Source organism: Stegostoma tigrinum, chromosome 38 (assembly GCF_030684315.1).
Source record: "Stegostoma tigrinum isolate sSteTig4 chromosome 38, sSteTig4.hap1, whole genome shotgun sequence".
Lineage (NCBI taxonomy): Eukaryota > Metazoa > Chordata > Chondrichthyes > Orectolobiformes > Stegostomatidae > Stegostoma > Stegostoma tigrinum.
In genome coordinates this window covers 18,063,469-18,082,242 of record NC_081391.1, presented here as the reverse complement: position 1 = coordinate 18,082,242, position 18,774 = coordinate 18,063,469, and the positions used below count along the sequence as shown (strand labels likewise).

General features: G+C 45.5%; 1 protein-coding gene across 3 annotated transcripts in view; it reads left to right on the top strand.

The window, feature by feature from the left end:
- Nucleotides 1-8,690: 8,690 nt before the first annotated feature.
- LOC125446958 (excitatory amino acid transporter 2-like) overlaps nucleotides 8,691-18,774 on the top strand; it is a 62,641-nt gene continuing 52,557 nt past the window's right edge. For 2 of the 3 annotated variants that reach the window (XM_048520980.2, XM_048520979.2), the window contains exons 1-2: nucleotides 8,693-9,028; nucleotides 18,025-18,171. In XM_048520980.2, coding sequence (XP_048376937.2) covers nucleotides 18,045-18,171 — 127 coding nt within the window. In that variant the 5' untranslated portion in view covers nucleotides 8,693-9,028; nucleotides 18,025-18,044. Of the gene's footprint in view, nucleotides 9,029-18,024; nucleotides 18,172-18,774 lie in introns of all 3 variants that reach the window. The other variant, XM_048520981.2, reaches the window with a different exon arrangement.

Below are 18,774 nucleotides of genomic sequence, written 5' to 3'. Positions count from 1 at the left end.
AAGGGGGAGAGGGAAGAAATTAAGAATTGGCGTCCCATTTCACTATTGAACGTGGACTACAAAATCCTGGCCAAGGTCATTGCCAACCGGGTCAGGTCTGTCCTGGAGTCGGTGATTCACCCTGACCAAACCTGTGCTGTGCCGGGCAGGACGATCGCTGAGAGCCTCGCGCTCATCAGGGATACGATCGCCTACGTACAGGACAGGCGGGTGGACACCTGCCTCGTCAGCCTGGACCAGGAGAAGGCCTTCGACAGGGTCTCTCATGCTTACATGAGGGACGTCCTCTCCAAATTGGGGTTCGGGGAGGGCATCCGCAATTGGATCCGACTGCTCTACGCCAACATCGTTAGCACAGTCTCGATCAACGGGTGGGAATCAGACAGTTTTCCTGTTAGATCTGGAGTCAGGCAGGGCTGTCCGCTCTCTCCTGCCTTGTTCGTGTGCTGTGTGGAGCCCTTCGCCGCCTCCATCAGGAAGGACGTGAGCCTGAAGGGCGTGACTATCCCAGGCAGTGGAGGCCTTCAGGTCAAGACCTCCCTGTACGTGGACGACGTCACCGTCTTCTGCACCGATCGTCGGTCGGTGAGTAGGCTGTTGGACATCTGCAGCCAGTTTGAACTGGCCTCGGGTGCCAAAGTCAATAGGGGTAAGAGCGAGGTCATGTTCTTCGGGAACAGGGACGACCGCTCCTTCATCCCCTTCACCGTCAGGACAGACTACCTGAAGGTGCTGGGTGTTTGGTTTGGTGGAGCTGGGGCGTGCACTAAGACTTGGGAGGAGCGTATCACCAAATTGAAGCAGAAGATGGGCAGGTGGACGCTCCGGTCCCTCTCCGTCGTGGGTAAGAACCTGGTTGTCAGGTGCGAGGGGCTTTCGGTACTGTTGTATGTGGCGCAGGTCTGGCCTATTCCCTGGACCTGCGCCTCTGCGGTCATCCGGGCCATCTTCCACTTCATTTGGGGGTCGAGGATGGACCGGGTCCGCAGAGACACCATGTACAAAGGCCTGGAAAATGGGGGAAAAGGGTGTACCGAACGCCACTCTCGCCCTGACGGCTACCTTTGTGTGCGGCTGCATCAAGCTGTGCGTAGATCCTCAGTACGCAAACACCAAGTGTCACTACTTACTGAGGTTCTACCTGTCCCCGGAGTTGCAAAGGATGGGCCTGACCTCGTTGCCGCGGAATGCTCCAAGTAGTTGGACCGCCCCGTACCACCTGTCCTTCGTGGAGAAATTTTTGAAAGGAAACCCCTTTGACGACAAGGCCGTCAGGCAGTGGTCAGCATGTAGTATCCTCGAGACCCTTCAGGAAAAGGAGAGGGTGGATCCCGTCGTGCGGTTTCCAAAGCAGACTGCCAAAGTCATTTGGCAGAATGCCTCATCGCCAGAACTTTCAAACAAGCGCAAGGACATTGCTTGGCTGGCGGTGAAAGGGGCTCTGCCAGTGAGATCCTTTATGCATGCCCGGAATCTCTGCGCCACCGCACGCTGCCCTCGAGGTGGCTGCGGGGGGGACGAGACTGTCGATCACCTCCTTCTGGAGTGTGCCTATGCGCAGGAGGTCTGGAGGGGGATGCAGTGGTATTTGTCGAGGTTCGTCCCGAGCAGCCCCGTGACGCGGGACTCCGTGCTCTACGGGCTGTTTCCGGGGACGCACACTGAGACCAACATCAACTGTGCCTGGAGGACCATCAATGCGGTGAAAGACGCTCTTTGGTCTGCCCGCAACTTGCTGGTCTGCCACCTGAAAGAACTGACCCCGACCGAGTGTTGCAGCCTGGCGCACTCCAAGGTCCAGGACTACGTGCTGAGGGACGCGCTAAAGCTTGGGGCAGCCGCCGCCAAGGCGCGGTCGGGAAAGACCACGGTATGAAACTCCTCGTCCGGAATAGAAAAAAGGGCCCTATCTGGTAACCGGGCCCAGCTGGCGCCTTCCCCAACTGGTCAGGGGGCCAACGGGGACTGTGCGGGGTGACGACTGCCGGGGCGGTTTCTTTGCTTTGTTTTTTTTTCTCTGTTTTGTTTTTCCCTTTAGTTGGCGTACGTACCCCTGGGTAACCCAGAGCGGCTTGCATGACTGGGTAGGTGTATAAATGTTTTATTTTTTGTACATTCTATGAATAAAGTATATTTTTTCATATTAAAAAAAAGTGATGGAAATAGTTCCGAGGTCAAAAGCTACAAGTCTTACTCTAGGACTTGCTGGTCAAAGAAAGTGTGTTCGTAATGTAGCCAAATAGCTGAGCGTAAATCCTTCCACTGCCTGGTAAAGTGCTCTAAGTTACAACATGCAGATAAAAAGTGAACAATGCCACAGCAAGGGTGGCTACCTGGGGCACAGCGTTGATCAGACGGGGGTTTGATTGACCGGACTGGTGCCAACAGCGTGGAGCAGATTCTTGACTTGCTTCCCAACCCACATGAGGGATACCAAGCTGTTAAAGATCAGTCAAGTCACCAGGCAGAGAACTACCAACGCATAGTCTGTTATTCGTGAGAAGGGGAATCTTGCATTTATATACTGCTTCACATCTTACAACTCACACCATGCTTTTTGGAGACTCAGTTACTTTGGAATGTAGGAAAAGGCACAGCAAATTTCTACACAGCAAGCTGCCACAGACTATTTAGAACATAGAACATAGAACAGTACAGCACAGTACAGGCCCTTCGGCCCATGATGTTGTGCCGACCTATTATCCTACCAAGATCAATCTACCCTGCGTATCTTACATTTTACTACCCTCCATCTGCCCATCCAAGAGTCACTTAAAACTCTCCAAAGTATCTGACTCCACTATCGCTGCCACAGCACATTCCACACACCCACCACTGAAGAACCTACCTCTGACATCGCCCCTACACCTTCCTCCAATCACCTTAAAATTATGTCCCTTGTAATAGTCATTTCTGCCCACTCATCATCTTGTATGCCTCCAGCAAGCCACCTCTCTTCACTCCAATGAAAAAAGACCTAGCTCCTTCAATCTTTCCTCATAAGACCTGCCGTCCAATCCAGGAAGCATCCTGATAAATCTCCTCTGCACCCTCTCGAAAGCTTCCACATCTTTCCTGTAATGAGGTGACCAGAACTGAACACAATATCCCAAATGTGGTCTATCCAGAGTCTTATGGAGCTGCAGCATAACCTCACGGCTCCTAACTTCAATTCTCCAGCCAATGAAAGCCAACACACTATATGCCTTCTTTGTAACCCTATCAACTTGAAAGCAGATTTGAGGGATCATGGGACGCGGGCCCCAAGATCCCTCTGTTCCTCCACACTGCCGAGAATCCTGCCATTAACCCTGTATTCTGCATTCAAATTCAACCTTCCAAAATGAATCATTTCACACTTTTCTAGGTTGAATTCAATCTGCCACTTCTTTGCCCAGCTCTGCATCCTGTCAGTGTCCTGTTGCAACCTACAACAGCTCTTCACGCTGTCCAGAACTCCAACTTTCGTGTCATCAGCAAACTTACCAACCCAACCTTCCACTTCCTCATCCAAGTCATTTGTAAAGATCACGAAGAGCAGAGGTCCCAGAACAGGTGCCTGCGGAACACCACTGGCCACCGAGCTCCAGGCTGAATACTTTCCATCTACTACCACCCTCCGTCTTCTATTGGGCAGCCAGTTTTGTATCCAGATAGCCAAATTTCCCTGAATCCCATGCCTCCTTACTTTCTGACAATTTTTTTAGACACTGCGTCAGGGATGAATATGGCCCGGAAACCGGGAAGAACACTTTTGCTTTTCAATACTGCATCCCAAGATCTTTCATATCCATCTGCCGATGGGCCTCGGTTTGTAATCGCACGCATGAAAGGATGGAGAGATAGTAGGAACTGCTGAAGCTGGGGAATCTGAGATAACAAGGTGTAGAGCTGGATGAACACGGCAGGCCCGGCAGCATCAGAGGGGCAGGAAGGCTGACATTTTGGGCCTAGACCCTTCTTCAGAAAAAAGGTTTCTGAAGAAGGGTCCAGACCTGAAACATCAGCCTTCCTGCTCCTCTGATGCTGCTTGGCCTGCTGTGTTCATCCAGCTCTACACATTGTTATCTTAGCTTCTCCAGCAACAGCAGTTCCTACTATCTCTGAGACATTTTGAAAGCTGTGATCATTCCCATCTCAACTCCCCTCCCAGGCAGCGCATTCCAACTCCCACCTCCCCCACCCCAGTTTCTGGGCAAAAGGAACACATTTGCTCTCTGGCAGCAGCTTGTTGGGATTAGTCAAAATGTAAATCAGACAGATTTCCTTTAAAAAGCAACATTGTGGCTATCAGCAAGTAAGAAGGTAAGATGCAACATATAGTGAGTGGAGCTCGGGAGGAACTGAGGTCTCTGGATCTATAGCATCCAAAGCTTTTGTGACAATGCTATAGCTTGAAGGAGTGTATTTTGTCTTTGCTATTTTGAGAAGACAGATAGAGCAGAGTAGTCCGCTCAAAACCAATAAAGTAAATAACTCTCTGATGAAGGGTCTAGGCCCGAAATGTCAGCTTTTGTGATCCTGAGATGCTGCTGGGCCTGCTGTGTTCATCCAGCCCCACATTTTATTATCTCGGATTCTCCAGCATCTGCAGTTCCCATTATCACTCACTCAAAGTAAATAGCTTGTGAGGCCATTGGTTTCATTTTAAAATTGTAACAGTATAAACTGCCTGAAGGAGTGGGGCCAAGCTCCCACTGAACCAGGATTTTTAAAAACGAAAAAAGCTGCGGATGCTGTAAATCAGGAAGAAAAACAAAGTTGCTGGAAAAGCCCAGCAGGCCTGGCAGCATCTGTGAAGGAGAAAACAGTTAACGTTTCGGGTCCGGCGACCCTTCCTGGGGATTTTTGTTCCGCTGTCAGTGGCTGTTGCAGTTTGGAAACTGCTATATTCCTCTCCCTGCTGCAGTGAAATGCTTGGGTTCTCTTTGTCTCTTTTTTTTTTTCCGTTTTCCTCTGCTTTTAATCGTAATTCAAACTGTTTCATTTCCTTTTCTCCTGCCATTGCCTCTAATTCAAGCTGCTTCATTTGCGATTGAATTTTAACTATTTCCGATGATTCTGATTACATTCGTGGCAATTGTCAATGTGACACTATAACCACAGCAATCTCCCTTTTCCTCACACACTCAGGCAACTCCACCTTCAAATTGTTTGTAAATTCCAAAGGTTTTGCTTGCTTAATTTCTGTAAAGCATGCAAAGTGACATGTTCAACTCCGAGCAAACTCTTGAAAGAGGCATTACTAAACAAGGCACACTCTGTTTAAAACAACAATGCAACACCTGAACTAAAATAAAATACTGACACTCAACACTCATTGCTTTTGAGTCTAATAATTTTAAACCCAATGTGGAATTAGAGATTCTGGGTGAGCTCCCAGTTTGTTGTGGACAGGACTAAACCCCTTCACAATACATCAAGGGAATAGCCTAGACTCTAAAGCTTTTTTTAATTTCAAAGGCAAATGCCAGATGTTGCATTTCAGATGCAAATTGATTGGTCAAACTAACAGGCTTGATGCAAAACACACTTTATTTATACACTGTAGTTAAAATGCAAACAAAACAAAGATTGGTTGGAATAGCAACTCTACGGGAATACTTCACAAAATGATGGATTATTTATTCAATCAACAGTAACTGTTCCAATAGATCCCACAAATACACCTTTGGCAAAGGCAAATTCAGTAAGATAGCTGGTCTCACATGCTGTTCTTGCAGTCCAGGAGAACAAACTGAGAGAGAACTCAGGCATTTCACTGTAGCTGGGAGATATGTATCCCAGCTTCCACACTGTAACAGGGTCTGAAAATTAAACAAAAATCCTGGCAGTGGGGAGCTTGACCTCATGCCTTCAGGCTGCATCTATTGTTCCAACTTAAAAAAATCTCTTGGCCTCACAAACTGTTGACTTTACAAGTCTTGAGCAGACTGCTTGGTGCCTCCGTCTCAGCCTGCCTTCATTAAAAAAAAGGGCAAACTATACCTCATAAATACAAAGTGTCGTCTCACTTTATCTTGTGCTTAGATATTGTTATGTGCACATTGAGATACAGGTTTCCTTTATTCATTAATGGGATGACAGCATTTATTGGCCATCCCTAATTGTTCAGAGTCAATCACGTTGCCGTGGGTCTGGAGTCGCGTGCAGGCCAGACCAGGTAAAGACAGCAGTTTCCTTCCCTCAAGGACATTAGTGAACAGGATGGGTTTATCCCAACAATCAACAATGGATTCATGGTCATTATCAGATTCTTAATTCCAGATATTTTATTGAATTCAAATTCCACCATCTGCTGTGTTGGGATTTGAACCAAAGTCCCCAGAATGTTACCTGGGTCACTTGATTGACAGCCCAGTGATAATATCACTAGGCCATTGCCACCCCTTCTACGTAGTTACTTGGCCTCAGGGTATCTATATATAGATCTAAATATATTTCTAAGCAGGGCTTGTTATGTAACCATCCTTTATTTACAACTGGATCTCAGTCTGTATCTCCGCCGTATAGTGTCTAAGACTACTCCCTTTTGTTATACTCCTACTAACCTGATGTTCTGTCTCTTATGGACCTCAGATGTCTACGATCAGTCATATCATGGAATCACAGAATCCTTACATTTGACCCATTCTGTTCCACACCACCCCTACAAAGAGCATCCCACCCAGACCAAACCCCCTACCCAATCCCTGTAAACCTGCGTTTCCCATAGCTAACCCATCCAGCCAACACATCCCTGGACTCTGTGGGCGTTCCACCCTAGCCTACACATCTTAGGACAGTGAGAGCAAACTGGAGCACCCGGAGGAAGCCCACACAGGCAGGGGGAGAATGTGCAAACTCCATACAGACAGTCACCCGAGGGAGGGATCAAACCCGGGTCCCTGGTGCTGTGTGGCAGCAGCGCTAACCACTGAGCCACCGTGGCACACTACCCACATCATCATGTTTAACATAAATGTGCTGAGTTGGATGATTAGCTGTGAGCATACTGAATGGCAGAGCATGCTCGAAGGGTTAAATGGCCTGCTCCTATTTTCTATGTTTCTTTGTTCTAGGACCTTGGATGTCTGCACAGCAGAAAACAAACAATTTAAAAAAAGGGTTGCCATTTCTGAATTTGTTGTAAACCCATTGATCACCGTGGCCAATCGCTAACCTGCTTTCATTGGATCATGTGACTTGGGGTTTGGCCCAAAAGGAACAAGATTCCTCAGGACAGTACCTTAAGCCTCATCAATGGCTTACCCTCGCTATAAGGTGTCAGGGTGAGGGTAATGTTCACTGGTGACTACACTCTGTTCAATCCCAATCTGAAGTCCTCAGGTACTTGGAGCAGTCTGGGAAATAGCCTGGCACAGGCTGGTAAGTGGTGGGTATTGGTTGTGGTACAAATACCCAGTAGCAATCATCTTGTAACACCTGCTCTTCCGCTCCAATATCACACCACACCCCGACTTGGAAATATGTCACTCTCCCTCCACCATATCGGTTGCAGGGATTGAAAAAAGTAGCTCACTACTGCCTTTTCAAGGGAATTTATGGACGGGCTGATTAATATTGGACTTGCTACCGATACCCACATTCCCAGAGTTAATAAATAAAAGCATAGGTGGAACTTTGCCATTTTCCGCATAGTTATTACTAAGATCCCCAGGGCCGCAGAGATATAGAGCAGTTCTACTTGGAAATGGACCCTTCGGTCCAACTTGTCCATGCTGACCAGATATCCTAAACTAATCTAGTCCCATTTGCCTGCATTTGTCCCACACCCCGCTAAACACTTCCTATTCATTTACCCATCCAGATGCCTTTTAAATGTTGTAATTGTACCAGCCTCCACAACTTCCTCTGGCAGCTCATGCCACACACGCACCACCCTCTGCGTGAAAAAGTTGTCCCCTTAGGTCCCTTTTAAATCTTTCCCCTCTTTAACCTATGCCGTCTGGTTTTGGACTCCCCTACCCTGGGGAAAAGCCATTGGTTATTCACTCTATCCATGCCCCTCATGATTTTATAAATCTCTAAGCCCCGGCCCATTCAGGCTCTCCCTGTGGCTCACACCTTGGCTGCTGCCTTGTCAATGTGGTTTAGCTCAGTTGGCTGTGCAGTGGAGTTGTGAAGCAGTGTAATACTAACAGTGTGGGTTTAATTCCAAGTATCAACTGAGGTTACCATGAAGGACTCAACCTCTCCCCTCACCTCCGCTCACCTGAGGCGTTGTGACCCTCAGGTTAAATTATCACCAGTTGTCTCTGGTAGCCCGACGGGGATGTGACTAAGCTCCCCAAACCAGCATCTCGTCGAATTGCAGGTTCCTACTCTCTGTTTGAATTCTTACTGAGCCTGCTCCTCTCCATTCAGGCCTTTTGGCCCTGTCTGTCAGACTGCTCCATGCTATCCTTGACTGTTGCCCCCTCACAAGAAAACTACAAACTCAGAAACTTTGGTGGTGAAGGGCTTTGTTTCGTTTCTGTTTATGGTCTGAATGGATCTCATGCACCATTTTCACACACAATCCAAACACTCTACATGTGCTCTGTTGCATTCTTCCCTTAATACTCTGTACGCACAGTGCTTTAATCTTCCCATCTAATCCCTTGTTCATCAACTGTATCCATCTGCCTACCCATTCTCTTCTCTATCCCCTCATTTATTTTTGTCTCTGCCTGTGTCCCTCTCTCGCTGCCATTCTCATTCTATCTCTCACTCACACACACACACAAACCTGGGACACCCGATTAAATTTTCCTGTCGCTCCTAATTTTTGTCCAGACAATTATTGATTGATTTTGACTGCCCGAGGGCAGAGTAGACTCTTTCAAAACCCATCAACAGAGGGCTGTGCTTGGTTTTAGAAAGGGGAAAGAGAGCTTGGCTCCCATCCGAGCTGATTTGGATTAAATTATTTGAACATGTGTGTTGACTGACGCAAACGCCGAGAGTTATTTGTTGCTGAAATTGTCCTCCACTTGCTCTCACATCTGGAATGTAGCTTGCTGCGGACAATATAGGAATTGCAGAGGTGAGTTTGTTTATTTCTGCTTTGTGCCAAATTGGACCGAAAGAAGGGTGAGGGCATATGTCCGTAATCAGACACACCAGGAATGCCCTGGCTTCGAAAAGATTGTCAAATGGACGGAGCGCCAAAGTGGAAGCTCAGCACCTCCTACATGGCGTTTCCTCAAGTTTGGGTTCATCTAAAGAGAGGCAAAAAAGGAGATGCCCGTGTTGTGCCGTTCACAAAGCCCCAGGAATGGCCTGTGTGAAAATGTGAGGAAGCTGAGCCAGAATCCTGAAGGAAAAGCGTTGGCTTTGGACGGAGTGAGGGGGAAATGATGGAGGAGGAGATAGAGAAAGATAGAGAGGGAGGAAGGTAGAAAGTGGGGAGAGAAAGGCACAGGGTCTGAGTGGCCTCCATTTGAGTTATCTGTTCATTCCTCGGGCTTGCCATGACATTCTGTGTTCGGCATTTGGACCTTAACTTTCCGATTTTACTTTTCCTTCTGTTGATTTCCGGTGATATTATACAGCTCCCCATCGAGGCATAAGTTTAGCCACTAAAGAGTTATAACAATTGGGTGCAATAAAAATGAAAAAAAAAGTAATGCATTTGAGATTTTTCACTGCTGCCTTTAAGGGGTTAAAGCCTCAACAAATTTATAACTGAATGATTACACAAAGTTAAATAGTTAGTTAAACCAGAGCTTAAGAATGAATCGACATGAATGCAATAGGAAAGTAATTTAGCAGCAAGTTAGGGATTCTCACTATAACTTAATAGGCATATAGTAAAACTTGATGTGAAGGTAATCATTTCAAATATCATTTTACAGGAACTTAGGAATTTTAAATCTGACTCAAGGTGCATGTGGTTAAAAATAATATATCATAAGTGTTACAATTTAAAGTATTCTTTAACAAGAACTTTTAGGAATTGAAGTATGCCAACATGAATATAATGAAAGAAACAAATTAACATGAACCTAAAATATTAAAATTTGACTTAACATAAGTGTCAAAATATTAATTATCATTGGCCATGGGAAATGCAGAGTTACAGAGAAACAGTGGGATGCTCTTCAGTGGGTTGGTAACAGCACGATGGGCTGAATGGCCTGCTTCCACACTGGAGGGATCCTATGGTTTAACAGAAATGTCCATCATTTAAAATTTGAGAGAATAGCTTAAAACGTGAGAAAAAAATAACACGTAGCAAATGTCAAGTGAACATTAATTGTGTTTCATGGAATGCAGGTGATGAGCATAAGCTAGGGATTCACTTGTGCTTCTGAAAATAGGACCAAGATTGAGAAGAATGACCGGTTCTGAGGAAGGGTCATCGGACCTGAAACATTAACTCAGATTTTTTCTTCACAGATGCTCCTAGATCTGCTGAGCTTTTCCAGCAACTTCTGTTTTTGTTCCTGATTTACAGCATCCGCAGTCTTTCAGGTTTTATTTAGAATGTGTTTGTTGGGTCAAGTATGCTTGTAATACGCATTTCCATAATAATAGGTAGCATGGTAGCTTAGTGGTTAGCACCACTCCCTCACAGCACCCGGGACCAGAGTTTGATTCCAGCTCCAGTGACTGTGCGGAGTTTGCATGTTCTCCCCATGTCTGTGCGGGTTTCCTCCAGGTGCTCCAGTTTCCACCCACTGTCCAAAGCTGCCTAGGTTAGGTGGACTGGCCATGTTAAATTGCCCCATTATGCCCAGGGACAGGTGGCTAGGGAATCCCAGGGGTGCTCTTTGGAGGGTCAGTGTGGAACTAAATGGCCTGCTTCCACACTGTAAGGACTCTATAATGAAAATCTTATACAAGTATGTGTAAAGATTGGCTCCATTTCTATCCTTCAGCTCCATGTTCTCTGCAATTGAGCAACAAGATGCAGCTTAAAATTAGTGTAGGACTTTTAAATATTGCTTCACATGAGGTAAGGCAGTTAAAGTGTGATTCAACCCGAAGACAGGAATTTAAAGTATGAACGAACATGAACTCCGGAAGTTTAGTATTGAATAAACATGAAAGTTGACAATCTATCCCAATAGACAGTCCTGGCAGGGAACAAGGACCACTGTTTAGAAGAGTTTTGTTTCTGACTAATGTTTCCTGAGATTAGTTTCCCATTACACATATCCTTCTGATTGAGGATGTATCCACTTTATGTGTGAACTGTAGATAAAGTAATACCTGGTACTGAAATCAACAACTTTCCCATTTGATATACAGGAAATTAGTGACGTAAACATTTTATTGAATTCCCCCCTGCCATGTTAGGACAGGGTTTAGTTTCTTGATTTTCCAATGTAGGATAGTATTTGAAACTTTAATTAGAAAGTGGCTGTGCAGTGATGTCACCTACCAACCCCAGTGACTATAGTCTTGTGGCCTCTACGGTCGCTCAGAGCCAGATTTCTGAATGTCAATCCCTTGCATCAAGCTCTGATTATCAATCTTATTGAAATCTCTTGGCGTTCTCGACAGTCTGGGGGCCCAGGCTACCGACAGCCCCATTCAGAGCTGCAGCAGCTTGGATTAGTTTGCAGATTATTGAACAGAAATGTCGGGAGGGATATCAAAGCTTGCTCAATGAGGATCAGTAGGCTCGTCCCAATCCCAGATGCTACGCTTGGTTTTCTGCTTGTGTTGCTAATCTGTTCAAAGACTGATTAAGGCAGGCCTGATTTATGATGCTACAGATATATGTAGGAAATCTCCCATTTTGAAAGCAACTCATTCTTGAGGAGCTCCTACTTTAACCATTTCACTTCAGGATAGTAATTTAAGAAAAAAAGACTTCTTTACATGCCACTTTTCAGGGCAGAATTACCCTCTCAGGAAATCTGAATTCTCAGCTTCTCTGTCACCTTCATTTTTGTTCACTCATGGGAATGTGTGCTTTGCTGGCTGGGCTCAGCATTTATTACCCATCCCTAGTTGTCCCTTGAGAGGGTGGTGCTGTGCTGCCTTCTTGAACCACTTCAACCCATGTGCTGCAGGTGGTCCTTTTGGGAGGGATGTCCAGGAGTGACCCATTCAATATAGTCATGGCTGATCATCCAATCAATCCACCGTTCCCACTTTCTCCCTGTGCCCTCTGATCCCTTTAGCCCTGAGAGCTTTATTTAACTCCTTCTTGAAAACACTTAATGTTTTCTTCTCAACCTCTTGCTGTGTATGAAAATTCCACTGGTTCATCACTGTCTGGGTGAAGATATTACTCATCATCTCAGCCTGTAATGGCCTCCCATCTCTTCTTAAAGTGTAACTCTTGATACTGGATTCCCTAGTCACCAGGAGCATCCTTCCTGTGAGTACACTGTCTAGACCTTTTGGAATTTAATAGGTTTCAATGAGATTGCCTGCTGCCCTCATTCTTCTAAACTCTGGTGAATATAACCCGAACCCACCCAGTGTGTAACAGATCCCTCTACATCAGTCTCACCATTCCTGGAATCAATCTGGTAAACCTTTGTTGCATTCCCTCTATCACCTGAACACCTTTCCTAGGATAAAGATACCACAACTGTGCACAATACTCCAAGTGTGGTCTCGATAAGGCCCTGTGTATTTGTAGTAAGATTCCCCTACTGCAGGAAGGTGGCTCAGTGGTTCGTACTGCCGCCACACAGACCCAGGGACCTGGGTTTGCTTCCAGCTTTGGGCGGCTGTCTGTGTGGAGTTTGCACATTCTCTAGGTGCTCCGGTTTTCTCCCACAGTCCAAAGTTGTGCAGGTTAAGGTGGATTGGCCATGCTAAATTGCCCATAGTGTCCAGGGATGTGCATGCTGGGCAGATCAGCCATGGGAAATGCAGGACGGGGTTGGGTGTTGGTCTGTATGGGATGCTCTTTGGAGGGTTGGTGATGGGTCAAATGGCCTGCTTCCACACTGCAGGGATTCTATGATTTGACTTGCATCCTCACTGTTGAGGTCAATGTACCATTTGCCTGCTACACCTGCATTTTCGATGACTGCTCCACAAGGACACCCAGTGTCATTGTATATTTCCCTCTCTCACGCTAACACCAATCAGATAATAGTCAGCCTTTGAAAATAATCCATTCATCTTTTAACAATAAGGTTCAAATCCTTCATGTCAAATTGAACAGCAGAGGCATCTTTTGCTGACTTAGATCTTAGCTGGAGATTGTGTAATCGAAACATACATTATTCAATGCCTCCTCAAATTTCCTTTTATTTGAATGTTAACTATTGTTGACTGAGCAAAATCCAAACTAGTTATTTCTGACCTTGCATGTCAGGTTTTTTTAAAATATAAACAGGACCAGACAGGATTACAATAGGAAGGATGTTCCTAATGACCAGGGAGGCCAGATCAAAGGGTCACAGTTTAAGGATTGCGGGTAGGCCATTTAGGATTGAGTTGAGGAGAAATGTCTTCACCCAGAGAGTGGGGAGCCTATGGAATTCTCTGCCACAGAAAGCAGATGAGGTCAAAACGTTGAATGTTTTCAAGAAAGAGTTAGATATAGTTCTTAAGGCTAAGGGGATTAAAGGATATGGGGAGAAAGCAGGAACAGGGTATGTGTTGGATGGCCAGCCATTAAACAGGAGAATATGCTCGAAGGGCCAAACCGCCTGTTCCTCATTTTATGGTCCCTTCACACAACTGAAAAACTATTCGTTCTCAGGCCATCCATGAGAATCACAGAATTGCCATGGAGTTGGAGGACACCATTCAGCCCATTTAGCCTACACAAGCTCTTCAACTGAGCATCATTACCGAGATCCAATCTCCTCCTTTGCCACCCCCAGCCGCACCCACCACCATAGAATTGCACACTGTTTTATTCAAATAGCCACCCGATCGTCTCTCAAATGCCTCAATAGAACCTGACCCCCACCACAGTTCTACACCATAACCACTCACTGGGTGGAAAGGCTTCTCCTCATGTTACCCTTGTTTTAAATTACATTAAAGAGAAATTTGGTTGTCTTGAAGTTTCCAAAACAAAAGGGAGGTCCTACCTAAAAAGGAGATGAAGAGGATTCCTTTCTCTCATTGGCTGTTAGTCTGAAAATTCTCTTCTTGGGCAGTAGGAGGCAGTGTCTTGGAATAAACTGAAGACTGAGAGGTTTTTAATCTACACGTTATTGGAAGGTTATTATTGAGGTGGACCCAATTAGATCAGACATGATCTTACTGAGTGGGAGAGCAGGCTTGTGGGTCCAGGTGACCTACACTTACTGTAATTTCTTAAGTTCTTATATCTCAGCAAGAATATGCCTCTGCACAAACCGAAGGTCATAATTGCATCTCTCTAGCATCTCTCACATCCACAGGACCTCCAGAACCATGTTAACAGCCAAGGAAGTACTTTTGAGGTGTAGTCGATGTTAGAACATCATCAAAGCAGCAGCCAGTTTTGTGCACAGGAAGATCCCAAAAGCAACCGCCATGCTAACGGCCAGATAGGTGTTACAGTGATGTGAGCGGGTGCCTGGAACAGGACATGAACACACAAATGATCTGACAGCATGCAACTGACCCTAACCCAGCTCTTGCTACTGGAAGAAAGCAGGTCTTCCCCTCACCAACAGTGAAGTCCCAGGATGGTATGTTGAGGTGTTTGAGTGGGTCAATGGAGAGCACAGCAGGCAGGGCACGGCCCATACTTCCCAGAGATTAGTGGGCAATGGATAACTGTTGCTCAGGTCAATGAAAGAATCTGCATTTATGTGGCACCGTTCACTTCTGAGCATCCCGCAATGCTTTGCAGAGAAAGATACCCTATTGTTGTTTAGTCAATGTTGCAATGTAGAAAATGCAGAACCATTTTGCACACCGCAAGCTCCTTCTAATAACAATAAGACACAATAATCTTATTTACTGATACGAAAACAGAAATTGCTGGAGAATATTGGGAGGTCTGGCAGCATCTGTGGGGAGAGCAGAGTTAACGCTTAGGTCCAGTGATCCTTCTGCAGAACTGGACACAAAATGCTTACTCCGCTCTGTCTCCACAGATGCCACCTCACCTGTGAAGTTTCTCTGACAATTTCTGCTTTTGCTTCTCATATCCAGGATCCACAGTTCTTACAGTGTTTTTTGTGCCTGATTTAGTGATGTTTGTTGTGGAGTAAATATTGATCTGGGATTAAATTGGAAACTACAGTCTTGACTTGCTATAATCAACATCATTTAAATTTGGCTCTTTATGTTTATCTGTTGCTCTCTGAGTCACCTCCAAAGTTATTAAACACTTCAGTTGGTCACAAAGTTGTGAGAAATATCTGTTAACAGCAAAAATCACGGCCAATAAAAATATCTAATTCACCCAATATCAAATGCGCATTTGTTTTCAAATTGAATGCTCTGGGCCGTTTCACCATGCACGTAAACGGTTATATCCTGATAAGATAGTATAAATTTATAAATGAAGATGTATTTTTAACTACTAAATTACTGTGGCTTTGAGAAACAAATAAATACTATCATCGATAGGTCAGTGATAACTGCAAGCTGTAAGACACAAATAGTGAATTTTGGCAGGGCCTTGTTCTGTCCTGGGCTTTGGAAGGGGGCATTCAGATTTTGATACAATGACTCAAAGTTAACTTTTTGCCTAGGTATCTCAGGCACATTGACGATTAGAGTGGGATATATTACTGAGTGTTACACCGATGGGAGTGGGGGAACGTCACTGAGTTACACCGATGGGAGTGGGGGAACGTCACTGAGTTACACCGATGGGAGTGGGGGAACGTCACTGAGTGTTACACCGATGGGTGTGAGGGAACGTCACTGAGTTACACCGATGGGAGTGGGGGAACGTCACTGAGTTACACCTATGGGAGTGGGGGACCGTCACTGAGTTACACCGATAGGAGTGGGGGAACGTCACTGAGTGTTACACCGATGGGTGTGGGGGCACGTCACTGAGTTACACCGATGGGAGTGGGGGAACGTCACTGAGTTACACCGATGGGAGTGGGGGAACGTCACTGAGTGTTACACCGATGGGTGTGAGGGAACGTCACTGAGTGTTACACCAATGGGTGTGAGGGAACATTACTGAGTGTTACATTGAGGGTAGTGGGGAATGTTACTGAGTGTTACACTGAGGGTATTAGGGAATGTTACTGAGTGTTACATTGAGGGTATTAAGGAGTGTTACCGAGTGTTACACTGAGGGGAGTGGGGAATGTTACTGAGTGTTACACTGAGGGTAGTGAGGAACATTACTGAGAGTTACATTGAGGGTACTGGGGAATGTTACTGATTGTTACATTGAGGTATTAGGGAATGTTACTGAGTGTTACATTGAAGGTATTAAGGAATGTTACTGAGTGTTACACTGAGGGGAGTGGGGAATGCTACTGAGTGTTACACTGAGGGTACTGGGGAATGTTACTGATTGTTACATTGAGGTATTAGGGAATGTTACTGAGTGTTACATTGAAGGTATTAAGGAATGTTACCGAGTGTTACACTGAGGGGAGTGGGGAATGTTACTGAGTGTTACACTGAGGGTAGTGAGGAACATTACTGAGAGTTACATTGAGGGTACTGGGGAATGTTACTGATTGTTACATTGAGGTATTAGGGAATGTTACTGAGTGTTACACTGAGGGTAGTGGGGAATGTTACTGAGTGTTACACTGTGGGTAGTGTAAACGTTACTGAGTGTTACACTGAGGGTAGTGGGGAATGTTACTGAATGTTACACTGAGGGTAGTGGGGAATGTTACTGAGCGTTACATCGAGGGTAGTGGGGAATGTTACTGAGTGTTACACTGAGGGTTGTGGGGAACATTACTGAGTGTTACATCGAGGGGAGTGGGGAACATTACTGAATGTTTCACTGAATGTTCTGGGGAACATTACTGAGTGTTACATTGAGGGTAATGGGAACGTTACTAAGTGTTAAACTGAGGGTAGTGTGAACGTTACTGAGTGTTACACTGAGGGTAGTGGGGAATGTTACTGAGTGTTACACTGAGGGTAGTGGGGAATGTTACTGAGTGTTACACTGAGGGTAGTGAGGAACATTACTGAGAGTTACATTGAGGGTAGTGGGGAATGTTACTGATTGTTACATTGAGGTATTAGGGAATGTTACTGAGTGTTATACTGAGGGTAGTGGGGAATGTTACTGAGTGTTACACTGTGGGTAGTGTGAACGTTACTGAGTGTTACACTGAGGGTAGTGGGGAATGTTACTGAATGTTACACTGAGGGTAGTGGGGAATGTCACTGAGTGTTATACTGAGTGTTACACTGAGGGTAGTGGGGAACATTACTGAGTGTTACATCGAGGGTAGTGGGGAATGTTACTGAGTGTTACACTGAGGGTAGTGGGGAACATTACTGAGCGTTACATCGAGGGGAGTGGGGAACATTACTGAATGTTTCACTGAATGTTCTGGGGAACATTACTGAGTGTTACATTGAGGGTAGTGGGAACGTTACTAAGTGTTAAACTGAGGGTAGTGGGGAATGTTACTGAGTGTTACACTGAGGGTAGTGGGGAATGTTACTGGATGTTACATTGAGGCTAGTGGGGAATGTTACTGAGTGTTACACTGAGGGTAGTGGGCAAGATGATGGCCTAGTGGTATTATCACTTGACTGTTAATCCAGTGACTCAGATAACATTCTGGGGCCGCAGGTTTGAATCCCACCACAGTAGATGGTGGAATTTGAATTTAATAAATATCTGGAATTAAGAATCCATTGATAGCTGTAAACCCATTGCCAACTGTCAGTAAAAAAAACCATCTGGCTCACTAATGACCTTCACAGAAGGAAACTGCCATCCTTTCCTACATGTGACTCCAGACCCATGCAATGTAGTTGACTTTTAACTGTCCTGCGGGCAATAAATGTTGCCTGGCCAGTGTTACCCTTGTCCCATGAATGAATAAAGGAAAAAAAATGTTACTGAGTGTTATACTGAGGGGAGTTGGGAACATTACTGAGTGTTACACTGTGGGAAGTGAGTTGTATTTTACGCAGATTATGAAACTGTGTTGTTTCCTTTTTCCCCAGATTCCCGTGCTTTTCCAGAGATGACAAACCAATCTGACATTCATATCTCAGAGCGTCACCCAAGCCTGGATGAATTGCCCAAACCTCCCTTTTCAAAGCATTGCAGTTGGTTGGAAAGAAATCTACTTCTCTTGCTGACCATTCTCGGTAAGGCTCTTTTGTAACTCTTCAGGAACTGGGTTTGCATCACCAATCACCCTACACTTATAACTGCACAGCCTTTGCGTCTCACTGAGCCTAGGGTTCAATATCCCTGACAATCATCCTTTCATGTCAGCCGGGGCTCCCTGATTGGACCAGGTTAACATATCTAATTAGGGAACTCAGATTCTATGTGATCCAGTTGGCTGACCTCATTGCAACCACTTAGCACAGATTGCAAAATAGGTTTCACCAGGCATAGGGGGTCAGATGGGGTAATATCTGTGACATTTCCCTACCATATCTCCTTGCTGAATGGCAGGTACATCACATCTGGGAAAGCCAGAGACTATATCTCAAGAAACATCATGCTGCCTCAGGCATGTATGTCAGAACAGCTCCCCACCATCCATCCCTTGTTGTATCAGCCTATTTGTCAATGTCATCATCTCTCACCCTTCTTTCTCTGTCAAGTCCTGGAGTGGGACTGGGCCCAGACCCTCTGGCTCAGAAGCAGAGGCACCAACAGGACTTCCTGGGTTGTGTCATACCAAATACTATCAAGACTTAAATAAAACAAAGAACCGCAGATCATAGTTCATATAATCC